This window comes from Leucopleurus acutus (genome assembly GCF_964270905.1).
Source record: "Leucopleurus acutus genome assembly, chromosome: 8".
NCBI classification, from domain to species: Eukaryota; Metazoa; Chordata; class Mammalia; order Artiodactyla; family Delphinidae; genus Leucopleurus; species Leucopleurus acutus.
The window spans coordinates 86,474,248-86,486,892 of NC_139151.1; the positions used below are offsets into that span (position 1 = coordinate 86,474,248).

The 12,645-nt window shown below is 48.3% G+C and overlaps 1 protein-coding gene across 3 annotated transcripts in view; it reads right to left on the reverse strand.

The window, feature by feature from the left end:
* PAMR1 (peptidase domain containing associated with muscle regeneration 1) overlaps nt 1-12,645 on the reverse strand; it is a 165,625-nt gene that overhangs the window by 65,271 nt on the left and 87,709 nt on the right. Inside the window, exon 1 of one of the 3 annotated variants that reach the window (XM_082844017.1) lies at nt 6,757-6,931. The exons of the other annotated variants lie outside the window; for them this stretch is intronic. Coding sequence (XP_082700143.1) covers nt 6,757-6,829 — 73 coding nt within the window. The 5' untranslated portion in view covers nt 6,830-6,931. Of the gene's footprint in view, nt 1-6,756; nt 6,932-12,645 lie in introns of those variants that run through there. 3 annotated transcript variants of the gene reach the window in all.

Sequence of the window (12,645 nt, forward strand, 5' to 3'; positions counted from 1 at the left end):
CAGTTTGCATCTCATTTCCATAAAGGCTTGCGCTGCTCACTTGTTCTTTCCTACCATTGATTGGCCGGGGGAGCCAGGCTTGTACAGAAAGGAGGCGGAACATCACTTAGAGGCAGGCAGTCAATCACCCACTGGGAGGCAGAAAGCCAGACTGAGAATAAAGATACTTAATACCAGGCAAGCCCTCCCTTCTGCTTGCAACCAGGTGAGCCAAGTGGTATACTGAAAAATACAGTAGATGCTACCAGATGGAAGCTAAGCTCAGGCAACTTGTCCTGGGATATCTCAGGTGTTCTCTACCATCACTGTTGACTTCCGAGGTGGGATCCCATGATGCAGGGGATTAATTGATCATCTTCAAAGGAGTCCTATGGAGTAAGTGGACGTGGAACTGGGTTTGAAAAATATTGACACCCTGGTCCCTCAGAGTCCTCAAATGATTTGACTTGAAGCAAAGCAGGCCAACATGCCTCCTTAGCCCAGCGGTTTTCCATTAAAAACTGGTTGGAAATTTATTGTAACCAATCATAAATTCAGCTGATGAGGACAATTGCTACATCCTCCCATGAGCTAAAGTTGCCTGAATGTGTTCCCCACTCTGTTCCGGCAGCCGCAGCCCTGGGTTTCCAATCTCCAAACCAACTGACCAGACTTCTACTTACATTGACGCCGGCTGCCAGAGCACTAACTCAGCCCTCTGAGACAGCCAGAGCCTCGGAGAGGGCAGTGATGAAGATGCCCGCACTGCAGGAACAAAGGCATCTCCCCAGCTCCAGAGGCAGAAGGGTGACAGAAACATGTGTCTTTATTTGCTGCTCAGCCGAGGGGAGCACTTCTCTTAACCATCTGACAAAGGACCCAAGACATTAGCGTCTAGTAGACAGCTGATCCTCATTCAAAACCCACCTGAGTATTCATGGAGGGCGTCTCCATTTCCATCCCCTGCAATAGCCATCAACTGCGTTATGCCGAAAAAAAAAGAAGAAAACACGCTTCGCTTTACTCACGCCAGGCCTGCGGTTCCTGTTCCATAGCCTGAGAGTTTACACATTGACGATCTTGACAGAATAAATCCATAAAGGAGAAGTGCTACACAGCGTCAGGGCCAGGCTTGAAGCATGTCTCAGCCTTAATTCTGTCCCTCCACAAGCAGACACATGATTTTGATTACAAAGGCTGACCATGGGACAAAGAAATTCTCACTTCCCACATCTAATCAGAATGAGATGCATAAGCCTGTGGACAGCTACCCCAGAAATTAGCGGGATGGGCAATCTGCTTAACACTCCTGTTTCCTTTAGAAAATGCCTGCTCTTGGTTTCCACGTGGTCCCACTGGGGCTGCTGAGGTCTCTCCCTCGTCTCTCACATCCACTCTGCCCCCACAGTGGTGAGCACATGACCTCCCTGAGGCCATTCTCAGCTCCTGGAATATCCAAGGGATAACCAGAATTCTTTACTAACGCCATGGTCTTTATGACTCGGCCAGGAGAGCTACCATAGTTGGACCCCCTGCTGACCACGGCAGCGTTGTGTAGTGTTTCAGTGCATGCATAATGGGGTCAGGCTCTCTGGGTTCAAATCATGGACGTCCAGCTCTGTGACCTGGGCAAGTACTGTACCTCTCAGTTCCCTCTTATGTAAACTAGGGATAATAACACTACTAATTAGCTTCTAGATGTGTTGTGAGGATTAAATAAACACAAGTAAAGCATATAGGAGAGTGCCTGGTATTTACCACAAACTCAGTAGATCATTTGGGATCTGGTCCCTTAGGTATGGAGGCTTCCACCATTGGTGTTTCCACCATCACCCGGTGAAGAATCTGATGTGCAGCCCTACCTACTCCACTCTCAGCCCACATGGGCTCCGTGTCTGTATCACGAATAACAACTGAGAACAATGAAAGGAGTCATTGTTGGTGGGTTGGGCAGTGCGGGGGGAGTAGTAGAAGGTCCCACTGGTTAAGAGAGTGGAATACCTGCAGCCAACACTACTTCTCTGCCTTCTGTGAGTGGTTTTGTTTATAGATATGAGGTTTGATTTTTTTCCTGCATTTTACTTCTTTCTCTCCATTATAAACCTAATGCTTTGGCCCAGATCTCATGATGACTGATGAACAGAACTCCTTAAACACAGACCAGGCTTGGACTCTGATAGACTTTCTGCCACTGATCTGGTAGCTTTCAAAGCTCCAGCTGCCCTCTGGGTCCTCTGCCATGGAATTCAGGAATTAGAAAATGTAAACATTGCTTTCCCCTCCCCTTTAAAATAAAATAAGAAGAAAGGGATCTGGGCTCCTATGACTTTCAAGTATCCACAAAGTGAGGGTGACAGGTTCTCCCACATGTGGGAGGAGCAGGGCACCACCTTCTCTCATTTATCACTGAAATGGCACTTTTCCCAATTTGCACATACCCCAGATCAATTGCAGTGTCTAGAGCTGGGCTCAGGGGAGGCAGGTAGAGAGGTTTTCTCATGCATCGGGATTGGCCACCCCTAGTAGGGCAGATGGAAATAATTTTCTGACTTAAGGCCAGTCATTAGGTCCTCCAGACGTCATGAGACGCCATTATCTCAGCCATTGCTGTCTAGCCAGGGTAACCCAGATGCAGATAAGTTTAAGTCAAACCCATGGTCCCTGCCAGGAGCGTTCCAAAGCCCTCCCTAAGACTTCTGGATATTTCTAAGGGACTTACATGCTCCAGGTCACATCTGCCTCTGGGTCCAGAGGTGCTCTGTCCCTAGCTTACTGACCCAAACATAACACCAAGCCTCACCCTCAGTTTCCACCAAAAGGTCACTCTCAAGGGCATTCCTGAGAATAGAACATTTTACCAAAGAGTTGGTGGTCACAGAGTTGAGATTACATTCCACAAAACACACAAGTTAAAATATATTTACGTTCCTTCTTTTAAAAGTCCCGTCTGCTACGAAATTCTCACTTGTGCTTCCCCCCATTCAGTACACAGCCTTCCACCTTCTCTCTTTCACTCTCCATTTCTGCCCCATCCCTCCCAGGAATGGAGGTCAAAAACGCAAATGCCAGTAGAGACTAGCAGAGAACATACGTGTGAATTGAGAAGGCAGGGTGTCAGGTCAGAGAGGGGACCCAGCCTACCTCAAAGCATTCAGGTTCAAAATATTTTTAAGCATCATATCCTACTAGCTACTTCTGCAGACCTTTGACCCGAAGGCTGCCAATCCTTTGGTGCTACAGTCCCCCTCATTGCCAAAGTCACCCCCAAAAGAGCAGCAGTGCCACCCAAACTGGAGCTAGCAAGAAGCCTCCCCCCGCCACGTGTGTCCTGAAGCCATGCCATGATCACATGTGCATCAGTATATGATGCTGTTAGGTACTTGAGTTTAAGTCAGCCAGGTACCACACGAGCTTGAGCTCAGAAATTCGACAGTCTGGGCTCACGCCAGGCTCCGCTAATCTGCTTGCGTTTTCTTTTTATCATTATTACAGAAAAATGTAAATAACATAAATTTACCATTTTAATCACTTTTAAGTGTACAGTTCAGTGGCTTGGGTAACCATCACCACTTTACATCTCCAGAATGTTTCCGTCATCCCTCACTGACACTCTACACCCATTAAACACTAACTCCTCAATCTTTCCTCCCCACAGCCCCTGGTAACCACTGTTCTACTTTCTGCGTCTATGAATTTGACTTCTCTAGGTACTTCATATAAATGGAATCACACAGGATTTGTCCTTTTGTGTCTGGCTTCTTTCACTTAGCATAATGTTTTCAAGGTTCATCCATGTTGTAGGCTGTGTCAGAACTTCACTCCTTTTGAAGTCTGAATAATATTCCACTATATGTACCTACCACATTTTGTTTATCCACTGATGGACACGTGGGTTTTTCCCACCTTTTGGCTATTGGGAATAATGCTGCAGTGGACACTGGTGTACAAATACCTGCTGGAGTTCCAGCTTTGACTCATTTTGTGTATATACCCAGAAGTGGAATTGCTAGATCAAACGTTTACCTTTTTCAGAACTGTGCCTGTGTATCTTTGGACAGGTTACAGACCCTCTCTAAACTTCATCTGGAAACAGCACCTACCCTGCTTTGGCTCAAACACTGGGCACATCATAAATGCTCACAGATATTTACTCTCCTTGTCCTCTGCATTTGAGGTACTCAAACTAAATGATCTCTACAGTTACTCCCAGCTCCCTAAACCAATGATCCCACTCTCAAATTATTTCCCTGTTGGAGAAGCCAGGAGTTCTCAGAATATATATCTGGAGAACACCCTCTTCATGGTCCCCACAAAAATCTAGCCCTGCCAAGAAGGCCCAATTTTCATAGCTCTCTCCTTGGAATTTGCTAACACATCCCATTATAAACCAACATCTAATTTTTCTTGCCACTCCTTCCCCCTTGCTTTCTTTCCACATTCCCTTTCTCGGTTGGCTTCTCCTGCCCACTGAATATCTGTGCTTCAGATTATCTTCCCCAGCTGCCTTGATGCTAATTCCCCACCAGCTAATGTCTGTTGGAAGCAACACTTGTGAAGTTATTCATATTAAGGTTTCGCTCCCCAGAGTCGCATCTTGTAAATGAGTTGTTCCTTTTAGGCAGAATCCTGCTGGCAGAGCTACTGGTATTTGGTGAAGTCAGTGGAGTTGGGTTTCTCCCCTCACATGCTGTTTATATTGGGTTATCACTTGGCCCGATGTTTGGATTTTCATCCTCAGACACGTGTCCCAAGTTGATGAGCAACAACCGTCTGCTGTGCCATCCCCGTGGATGTTTACATTTCATCAGATGCTCTTTTTAGAAAAGTAATTAGAGGAAATATGCTGCTAAGCTTTCCTTGACAGGGCCAGATTCAGAACTCCAGCGGGGAGTGGACTCATTCACTCGCGACTTGAAGAAATATTTTCCTTCTCCACTCCATCCCTCCGTGTTCCTTCTGAATGCGAATGCTCGACAATGAAACACCCTTGCTAGACTCGTGAAGTTGCTCTCTGGTTCAGTCAGCAGCTCGGCTGCCCAGACGCCGCGTACCCTCCCTGAAGCTTTTCCAGAGCACAAGGTAAAAGAGATTCTCAGTTCAGGAAAAAATGAGTTTTTCAGATCCTGGGCAAGAAAAAAGGGGCAGCTGAGCTTTGCTTTTTAACTTTTCTGGGTTTCAGCCATCTTACCTGCCACGTTAGACAAAAAGAAGCAGGGGCGTGCTGATGCAGGGATGAGCAAACTAGACCTCGGAGCCCTGGTGCTCCAGAAGGAACCAGGTTCCTCTGGAGTTGGGCTCGGGCCACCATGCCCTGGAAGTTCGGCTCCAAAAGGCAGAGGTGGAACAGGAATGAGCCTTAAGGAAAATTCACCAACTTACCCGCTGGGGCAAGTGTCTGCGTTTATGGATTAACAGACTTCCCCCTCCTGGGCTCCTTCTTCCTACATTATTGTCTTTGGGCTGTTCCAGATGCCACTGAGGCAAAATTCAAATGAAACTCTCTCTCCAGCTTGAGAGTAAATCACCAAGGAAGATTTCACCTGGGGCTGGCAGGCTACAGGTAGATGGGAAGTATTCACCAAAATGGGTGTTTCATTTTTTATATCCTGGCTTTTTGTTCATCATGAAGGGATATGCCCCATGGTCCAGCTCCCCTTCTACAGTAGGTGACTGCATTTTACACCCTCACCGCTCCCACTTACTCTGTTTCACTCTCAGGCACCTGCCAGCTATGTGCAGCAATGGAGCATCCACCTCTCAAGTAGAGCACAGGTGACAGGTAACCAGCACACGTGACAGGTAACCCCCGGAGAAGGAGAGTAGCAAAAGCTCACACACTCCCTGCTCCTCTGCAAAGTTGCCCTATTTTATCATGTGTGTACATTTCAACCGGTCCTTATCTCCCGAGGTCTCACCCTACCTCCTGACACCTGGCCTCTCCAGCCATAGGACAGATGATCCTAAGAAGTCCTCCTTCCCTGCTCGCCCAGAAGCAATCAGAGGACAAGCCTGCCCTCTCCTTGCTTCTGCTGGGTCAAGAGGCTCCCAAGACCTCTGTGTCTCGTTTCAGCCTCACTTGCCCCAGGAGCCCATTTGACATGGGTTTTGTGGCTCAGAAAATGACATGTGAAAAACACAGAAGCCACAGCTCTTTCTAAACAAACACTGTGCTTCCCCAGAAACGACTTGCACTCTTCACCTCGGCTTTTCCTTCTTCCTTCTCATTCTTATCAGAAAGGAAGTGTATATATGCTGAGCGAGTACATCTCCCTTGCTGGGAATCTGTTCTGAAGGGTTTTAACTGTAAGATTTCGTCAAGCAAGACGCCCCAGAGGGACACCCTCACTGCAAGCCCTGCTCTCATCCTCCTCTTTCCTTCCAGCAAACCTCTGAGGGGGCTTCTTCCAGTGGGAAATTTAGCTTTTGCATGTCAGGGGGCGTACCTGACACTGGGTGGATTCCCGGAGGTGATTTTGTGCTTTCAAAAGCTAAAATAAAAACCCAGCAAATAAAACTGTAGCTGGTACCCCTCATGAGGCAGTTCAGTCCCACAAGTTGGGATGACAGAAAACAGTGTCCCGTTCTCAGGGAGAAAGACAGACACTCCAGCATCACCAGCCAAGCCCCCAAGATTATCACTGAGAAGAAGTCCCCCCCCTCCCAGCCACCACCCACATACACACAAGCACCATCTCCTGGGACGCCCCAGTCCTGCCCCCTACCAAACCCCAAGAGGGAAAAGTTCCCTCCTGGGGGTCCTGATGCTACCCACAGTACCTCTTGGCAAGGAGGAGATGAGAAGCAGCTGCAGGAAAGTGAGCCCCAGCTGCGGCCACCAGCCCAGCTCCATCGTTCCGCGGTGGTGCCCGGAGCGACTGCCGGGGAGGGACCGAGGGAGGCCGGCGGGCAGGCGGCTGTTACACGGACCTCCCCAAGCCCCAGCCGAGCGGGAGCTCGGGTTTCAGCTCGCCAGGCTCTCCCATCCTCATCCGAGGGGAACCACCTTCATTCAGCCAGAGCGACGTCAGCCCAAACCTCTCCTCTCCGCGGCTGCCTTAACCCTTGCGGGGCCCGGGGAGGTGTGGCCGCGCGGAGAGGCCCCAGGCTGTGGCTGGAAGGGAAGCTGCGGGGCACGGAGGCCAGCCCAGGTCAGGCTGGGCTCCCTCAGCGCGGTGAGGGGTGGGGAGCAGCCCGCAGTACCCTGAATGGGAGCGGAGGTAGACGGGGCTGGGGGCCGCTCAGGTGAGGCCTGAAGCACCTGCCCCCAACACCCTCACCCACACCCCGAGCCTGGGATGGGAGGTCCACTGCCTGCCTTCACTGCGCACACTGAGTCTGCTAGATTAAAAGCCTGCCTTCGAGGGGGAGGGGGCGCACTGGTGACGTGAGGAGAAAAGCAGCCAACCTGCCTCCCCCTCCACCTGTATCCCCAAGTCTCCTTCCTACCTGGAGCATTTGCCCCAGGTGATCACAGTTTGGAAATCTTAGCCTTTGCCTCTACAGGCTTCTGGGAAAATTCTTCATCTTCCCATGGCGCCCATTATGGTAAGTTCAGCAGCATAAAAGCCCCTGCACACATGCTAGGCAGGGTATTGGGCTCAGGGATCAAAGAACATACAGGATATTGCCTCCGTTCTGAGGACGTTCAGTCTAGGTACAGAGATAGCAAATGACATGTTGAAGTGAGGAGGAAGGATGCTTTACAAGATAATAGCTGACATTTTTTTATCAATTTCTCTGTGCCAGGCATCTAAGTACCTTACATGTATTAACTCATTTATTCCTCACAATAAACCTATCATCTCTGGGACTTCCCTGGCAGTCCAGTGGTTAAGGCTCCCCACTTCCACTGCAGGGGGTGCAGGTTCGATCCCTGGTTGGGGAACTAGGATCCCACCTGCCAGGAGGCATAGCCAAAAATAAATAAATTAATTAATTAAAAAATAAATAAACCTATCATCTCCATCTTACAGATAGGGAAACTGAGTCATTGAGAGTTCAATAGCTCATCCAAGTTCAGGCAGTAAGTGGCAGAGCCAGTAGGAGAAGGGGGTGTTGGGCCCAAAGCCAAGTCCCAGGAAGAAAAGTCACTCTGGTGTGCAGACTGAGGGATGGAGGAGGCCAAGGCCGGCCTAGAGAGAACAGCTGGAACTATGGAGTAATGCCTGGACTAGGGAGCCAGCCGTGGAAGTTGAAGGGGAAAATGATGGGAGAAACTTGGCGAAGGTAGAATCCCAGGACTCAGGACAGACTAAATGGGCAGGAGCCCTGACACAGGTGCTCCTCTCAGGGAGAAATTCCTAAGTCCCAGCCCTGCTTCTGGGGCCCACTGCAGCCGAAAGATTGGGAACAGCAGTCAAACCCTTGATTCACCACTAACTCTCTGAATCTCAATTTTCTCATCTGTCACATGGAAATAATAATCAAATCTACTTTGTAGACTGTTTGGAGAATTTAATGAGATGATATACATAAAGCCCTTAGCACAGCATCTAGCTCATTCTCAATGCTTCATAGATATAAATCCTTGTCTGTATTATCAGTCTGAGACTGAGCCCAAGGACATCCCGTGGTATGGGCCTTCTCCCTCACCCTCAACTTCTCTATCCAGGTGAAATTTGTTTAAAACAAGCATCAAAAATAAACTTAAAAGGGGGGAAAATGCCAAAGGGCAGCACACCTAGGGGGTAGAGGGAAGAAGTTAGAAGAGGAGAGGTTTACTTTGTTGCTGGTCAACCAGCTCTAGTCCTTTGGTAATGGGAGTGGGGAGGTGGTGACTTAGTTTCCAAATAACTGTAGGTATTAAGAGCCTCTCAGGAATCTGTTTCTCCCATCAGCTGACAATGCTACTTCCTTCTTCCCTTGTCTCCCCTCACCTACACACACAAACACACCCTCCCGGAGTCATACCCAGCAGCCTCTCCCTACAGCAATTTACCCCACTAGGGTGGAGCCCCAGGTGATGAACATGACTGGCAGCTCCCTAAGGAAGTCCCTGGTGCCAGGTCTTTGCTTCTCCAGGCTTAGGGGGCTGGAAACAGGCCCTCACACCCATCTTTGGAATGCCCACAGGAGTAATTGGGCCCTACTAGTTTGTTGTCACTAATTTGGGTTTGCAAACTTCCTAGGGCTATGGAACCTGGAAAGGAATTCTCAGAAAGGAGCAGGACACATTCTTCTGGGGAACTGAAATCAGTGATCAGATATTACCTTGTTGAACTTGACAATAAACATGGGCTGGTAGAGGAAGAGGGAAGCTATGACTATGATACAAAAAAGGTCAGTAATTTGTCTGAGTTCATACAACTCTACACAAATTTCCATTTTCCTACCCAAATTTAGCTTCCTCTCTTCCCATTATGGTCAAATCAGTTTTTCATATTGATAGAGTTTAGTATTATTCTAAGTCAGGATTCTTGACCCAGGTTCCATGGGGTCTATTGGGAGGAGAGTTTCACATGGCCTTTGAACCTCTGGAAATGATATGCAAAATTTTGCATGCAGTTTTTGGAGTAAGAGGGAGCCATGGCCTTCTTCAAAATCTCAAAGGGATCTGCAAAGTCCCAGCTTTTTAAGAATCACTGATCATCATAAGTTAACACTGAAAAATTCACCAAGTATCTGTTGGGTTAGGGGAAAGTGGTTTGGGACAGACAATTGTTGAATCTAGGCTATAAGCTGCACAATGGGTATTTGTAGGACCCTCCCTCCCTCTTTTTCTATTTCTGCCTTAAGAGCTCTTGCTCTGGGTCATATTGCCTCGTGTTGAATCCAACTGGACCACTTACTACATATGTACACCTGGGCAGGTTATTTCACCTATGATGGCTGTAGTTTTCTCACCTGTTAAGTAGAGAGAATAATGGTACCTGTCCCCATAGGGCTGGAGTAAAGAGCTCAGAACAGTGCCTAAAATATACTAAGTACTCAGGAAACATTAGCTATTTTTATTATGATTCTCTCCCCCTCCTGCCCTCACTTTCTACACCCACTTCTGGGAGGAATCAATCATTACAAAGGCTATGGGTGAAAGAGGCAAAGTGCCATGCTGGGAAGTAGGGAACAATACCTGGAATTAAGAATTATCTACTTATAGGGCTTCCCTGGTGGCGCGGTGGTTGGGAGTCCGCCTGCCGATGCAGGGGACGCGGGTTCGTGCCCCGGTCCGGGAAGATCCCACATGCCGCGGAGCGGCTGGGCCCGTGAGCCATGGCCGCTGAGCCTGCGCGTCTGGAGACTACTCCGCATCAGGAGAGGCCACAACAGTGAGAGGCCCGCATACAACAACAACAACAAAAAAGAATTATCTACTTATAATCAACACTCAGAAATCAACAATTGGCTGTAGTAGATGGAGTGGGGCCACCCATTTAATTACAAGTCACAATCCCCTCTAATTTTCACATGAAAGGATGAGGCACTCTAAAAGACCTGAACCTTTTTCAATGCCGTGGGAGGCTGATTGCATGTGAATACACAGAAAGAAACCGCAGAGAAGGCTGTCCTGTGAATGCCAACAGCTCCCCAGTCTCCAAACTATACCTTTTTCAGATCAGCACCTGAGCAGCAACCATAGAGAGGGCAAGCCAGAGTAAAGAGCTGGGGTGCTACAGGCCTGCAAGCCTGAGAGAGGCATCCCAGAGCACTGGTCAGTAGTGTGGTCAGTAAGTGTGGTTTTCATCAGCGTACGAAACACAAAGTTCAAGTCAACCAAGGCCAGAGATGGAGAAGGGGAGGTCTGTGGAAGAGACAAAGGGTCCTTCCACCAGAGCCTGCTCTAACTGGCCACACCATGGAAGTCTCCAGCCCTAATGAATCCCGGCTGTTCACCTACACAACGAGCCCCAATGTTCCACCTCCAGGGCTGGCTCAGCTCCGCTCTCTTTGCATTGGAAACCAGGCAAAGGGGTAGGTGAGTCTGTCGTTATTTCTTTAACCACATTCTTCTTGCTCTATGTCATTCATCATGGAAATTGCTGAAAGTGGGCACGCTTCCCTCCTTCATAGTCAATATGCTCCTGAATCACTTGGGGAAACCTATTCTTGACTTTTATATGTGTATTTATAAACTTCAAATTAAAGCAAAATGTCTGCCATGCCACGGAACTGCAAATCTTTACGAAGAACACTGGCAAAAACTGTGACCCCGATCCAAGTGGCTAACTCAACAATTACATGCATTTGAGACATTTACGATGAGGAAGGGACCAAAAAATAGAATAACTCCAAGGAAAGGCAGCAGGGTACAGTGGCATAAAAAAGGCAACAGGGGGCTTCCCTGGTGGCGCAGTGGTTGAGAGTCCACCTGCCGATGCAGGGGACACGGGGTCGTGCCCCGGTCCGGGAAGATCCCACATGCCGTGGAGCGGCTGGGCCCGTGAGCCATGGCCGCTGAGCCTGCGCGTCTGGAGCCTGTGCTCCGCAACGGGAGAGGCCACAGCAGTGAGAGGCCTGCGTACCGGAAAAAAAAAAAAAAAAAAGGGCAACAGGCCCCAGAGTGGATCAAGGCTCTACTACCTACCGGCTGTATGAACTTGGGTAAGTTCATCGGCCCCTCTGAGTCTCAGTGTCCTCATCTATAAAAGGGAGGTAATAGCTACCTTATAATTCTGGTGAGATTACAATGAGGCTGGCATACATAATGGTAGCTCAGTCAAGGTTGACTGTTGTTATAACTATGCATGAACATCTACTTTTAGAGTTTCATTTCAAAATGAAACTAAGTAGGTACCATTTTCCACAGGTCTGGTGATATAAGTTAGGTTATGTTCATATATTGATTTGCAGCCAATGCATGTGTGAAGAATATATTGTCTTGTATGTTTATGCTTCCAGTTGGAAGTCTAGGGATAGAGTGTGCATTTGTTCAAAGACAAATCGAGAGGCCTGTCCTGAGTAGACCCAGTCCAAGTGCTGAAGAAAAACTTATTCTGATGTTCGTTAAAGACTGTAAGGAAGATTTTATTCAAGGGACTGCAGCAATGGGTGTCTGCAGGAAGCAGGGGAGATCGGGCTCAACTCTGAATAAAACAAGCAAAAGTGAGGATTTATCACCAAGGAGCAGGGTGCGGGGTCAGTGGATGGAAAAGTACTAAGAGGAAACATTAGGAATAAGGGGAGATACTGGCTAATCTGATTTAACAGGATTCTTCCTGAAAGCACGTCAGGGTGATCAGATATCAGCCAGGAGATGGTGGGGGATGAGGAACTGAATCAGACATCAAGGGTGATCAGATATCAGTGACGGGAGGTTCTCACTAAACTGACTTGGCAGGATTCTTTCTCTTGAGGACAAGCCTCAAGGAGGGGCCTAGTCAAGAAAAGGCTTACACAAGACTGACTACAGCTTGCTTCAGGAGCAAGTCTTTGTCACACAGGACCCACAAAATCCCCTGAAAGGTCCTTGCTTTGAATGTCTGGTTCAATCTTGCCACATTGTTCATTGGGATAAATAGGATTTGCATCTAAAGTAACCTGTCTCCTTCCATGGAAGGAAGGAAAGGAGGAAGCACAAATACCAGGTGAAAAATCACCCATTCACTTATTCAGCGCAATGTATTGCACGTCTGCTATGTGCCAGACATCATCTCCGGTCCTTGGAGGATAGCCGTGAACAAAACCTGTGTGGTCCCTCACCTTGCAGATTCGCAGACCAGATAGCAATGA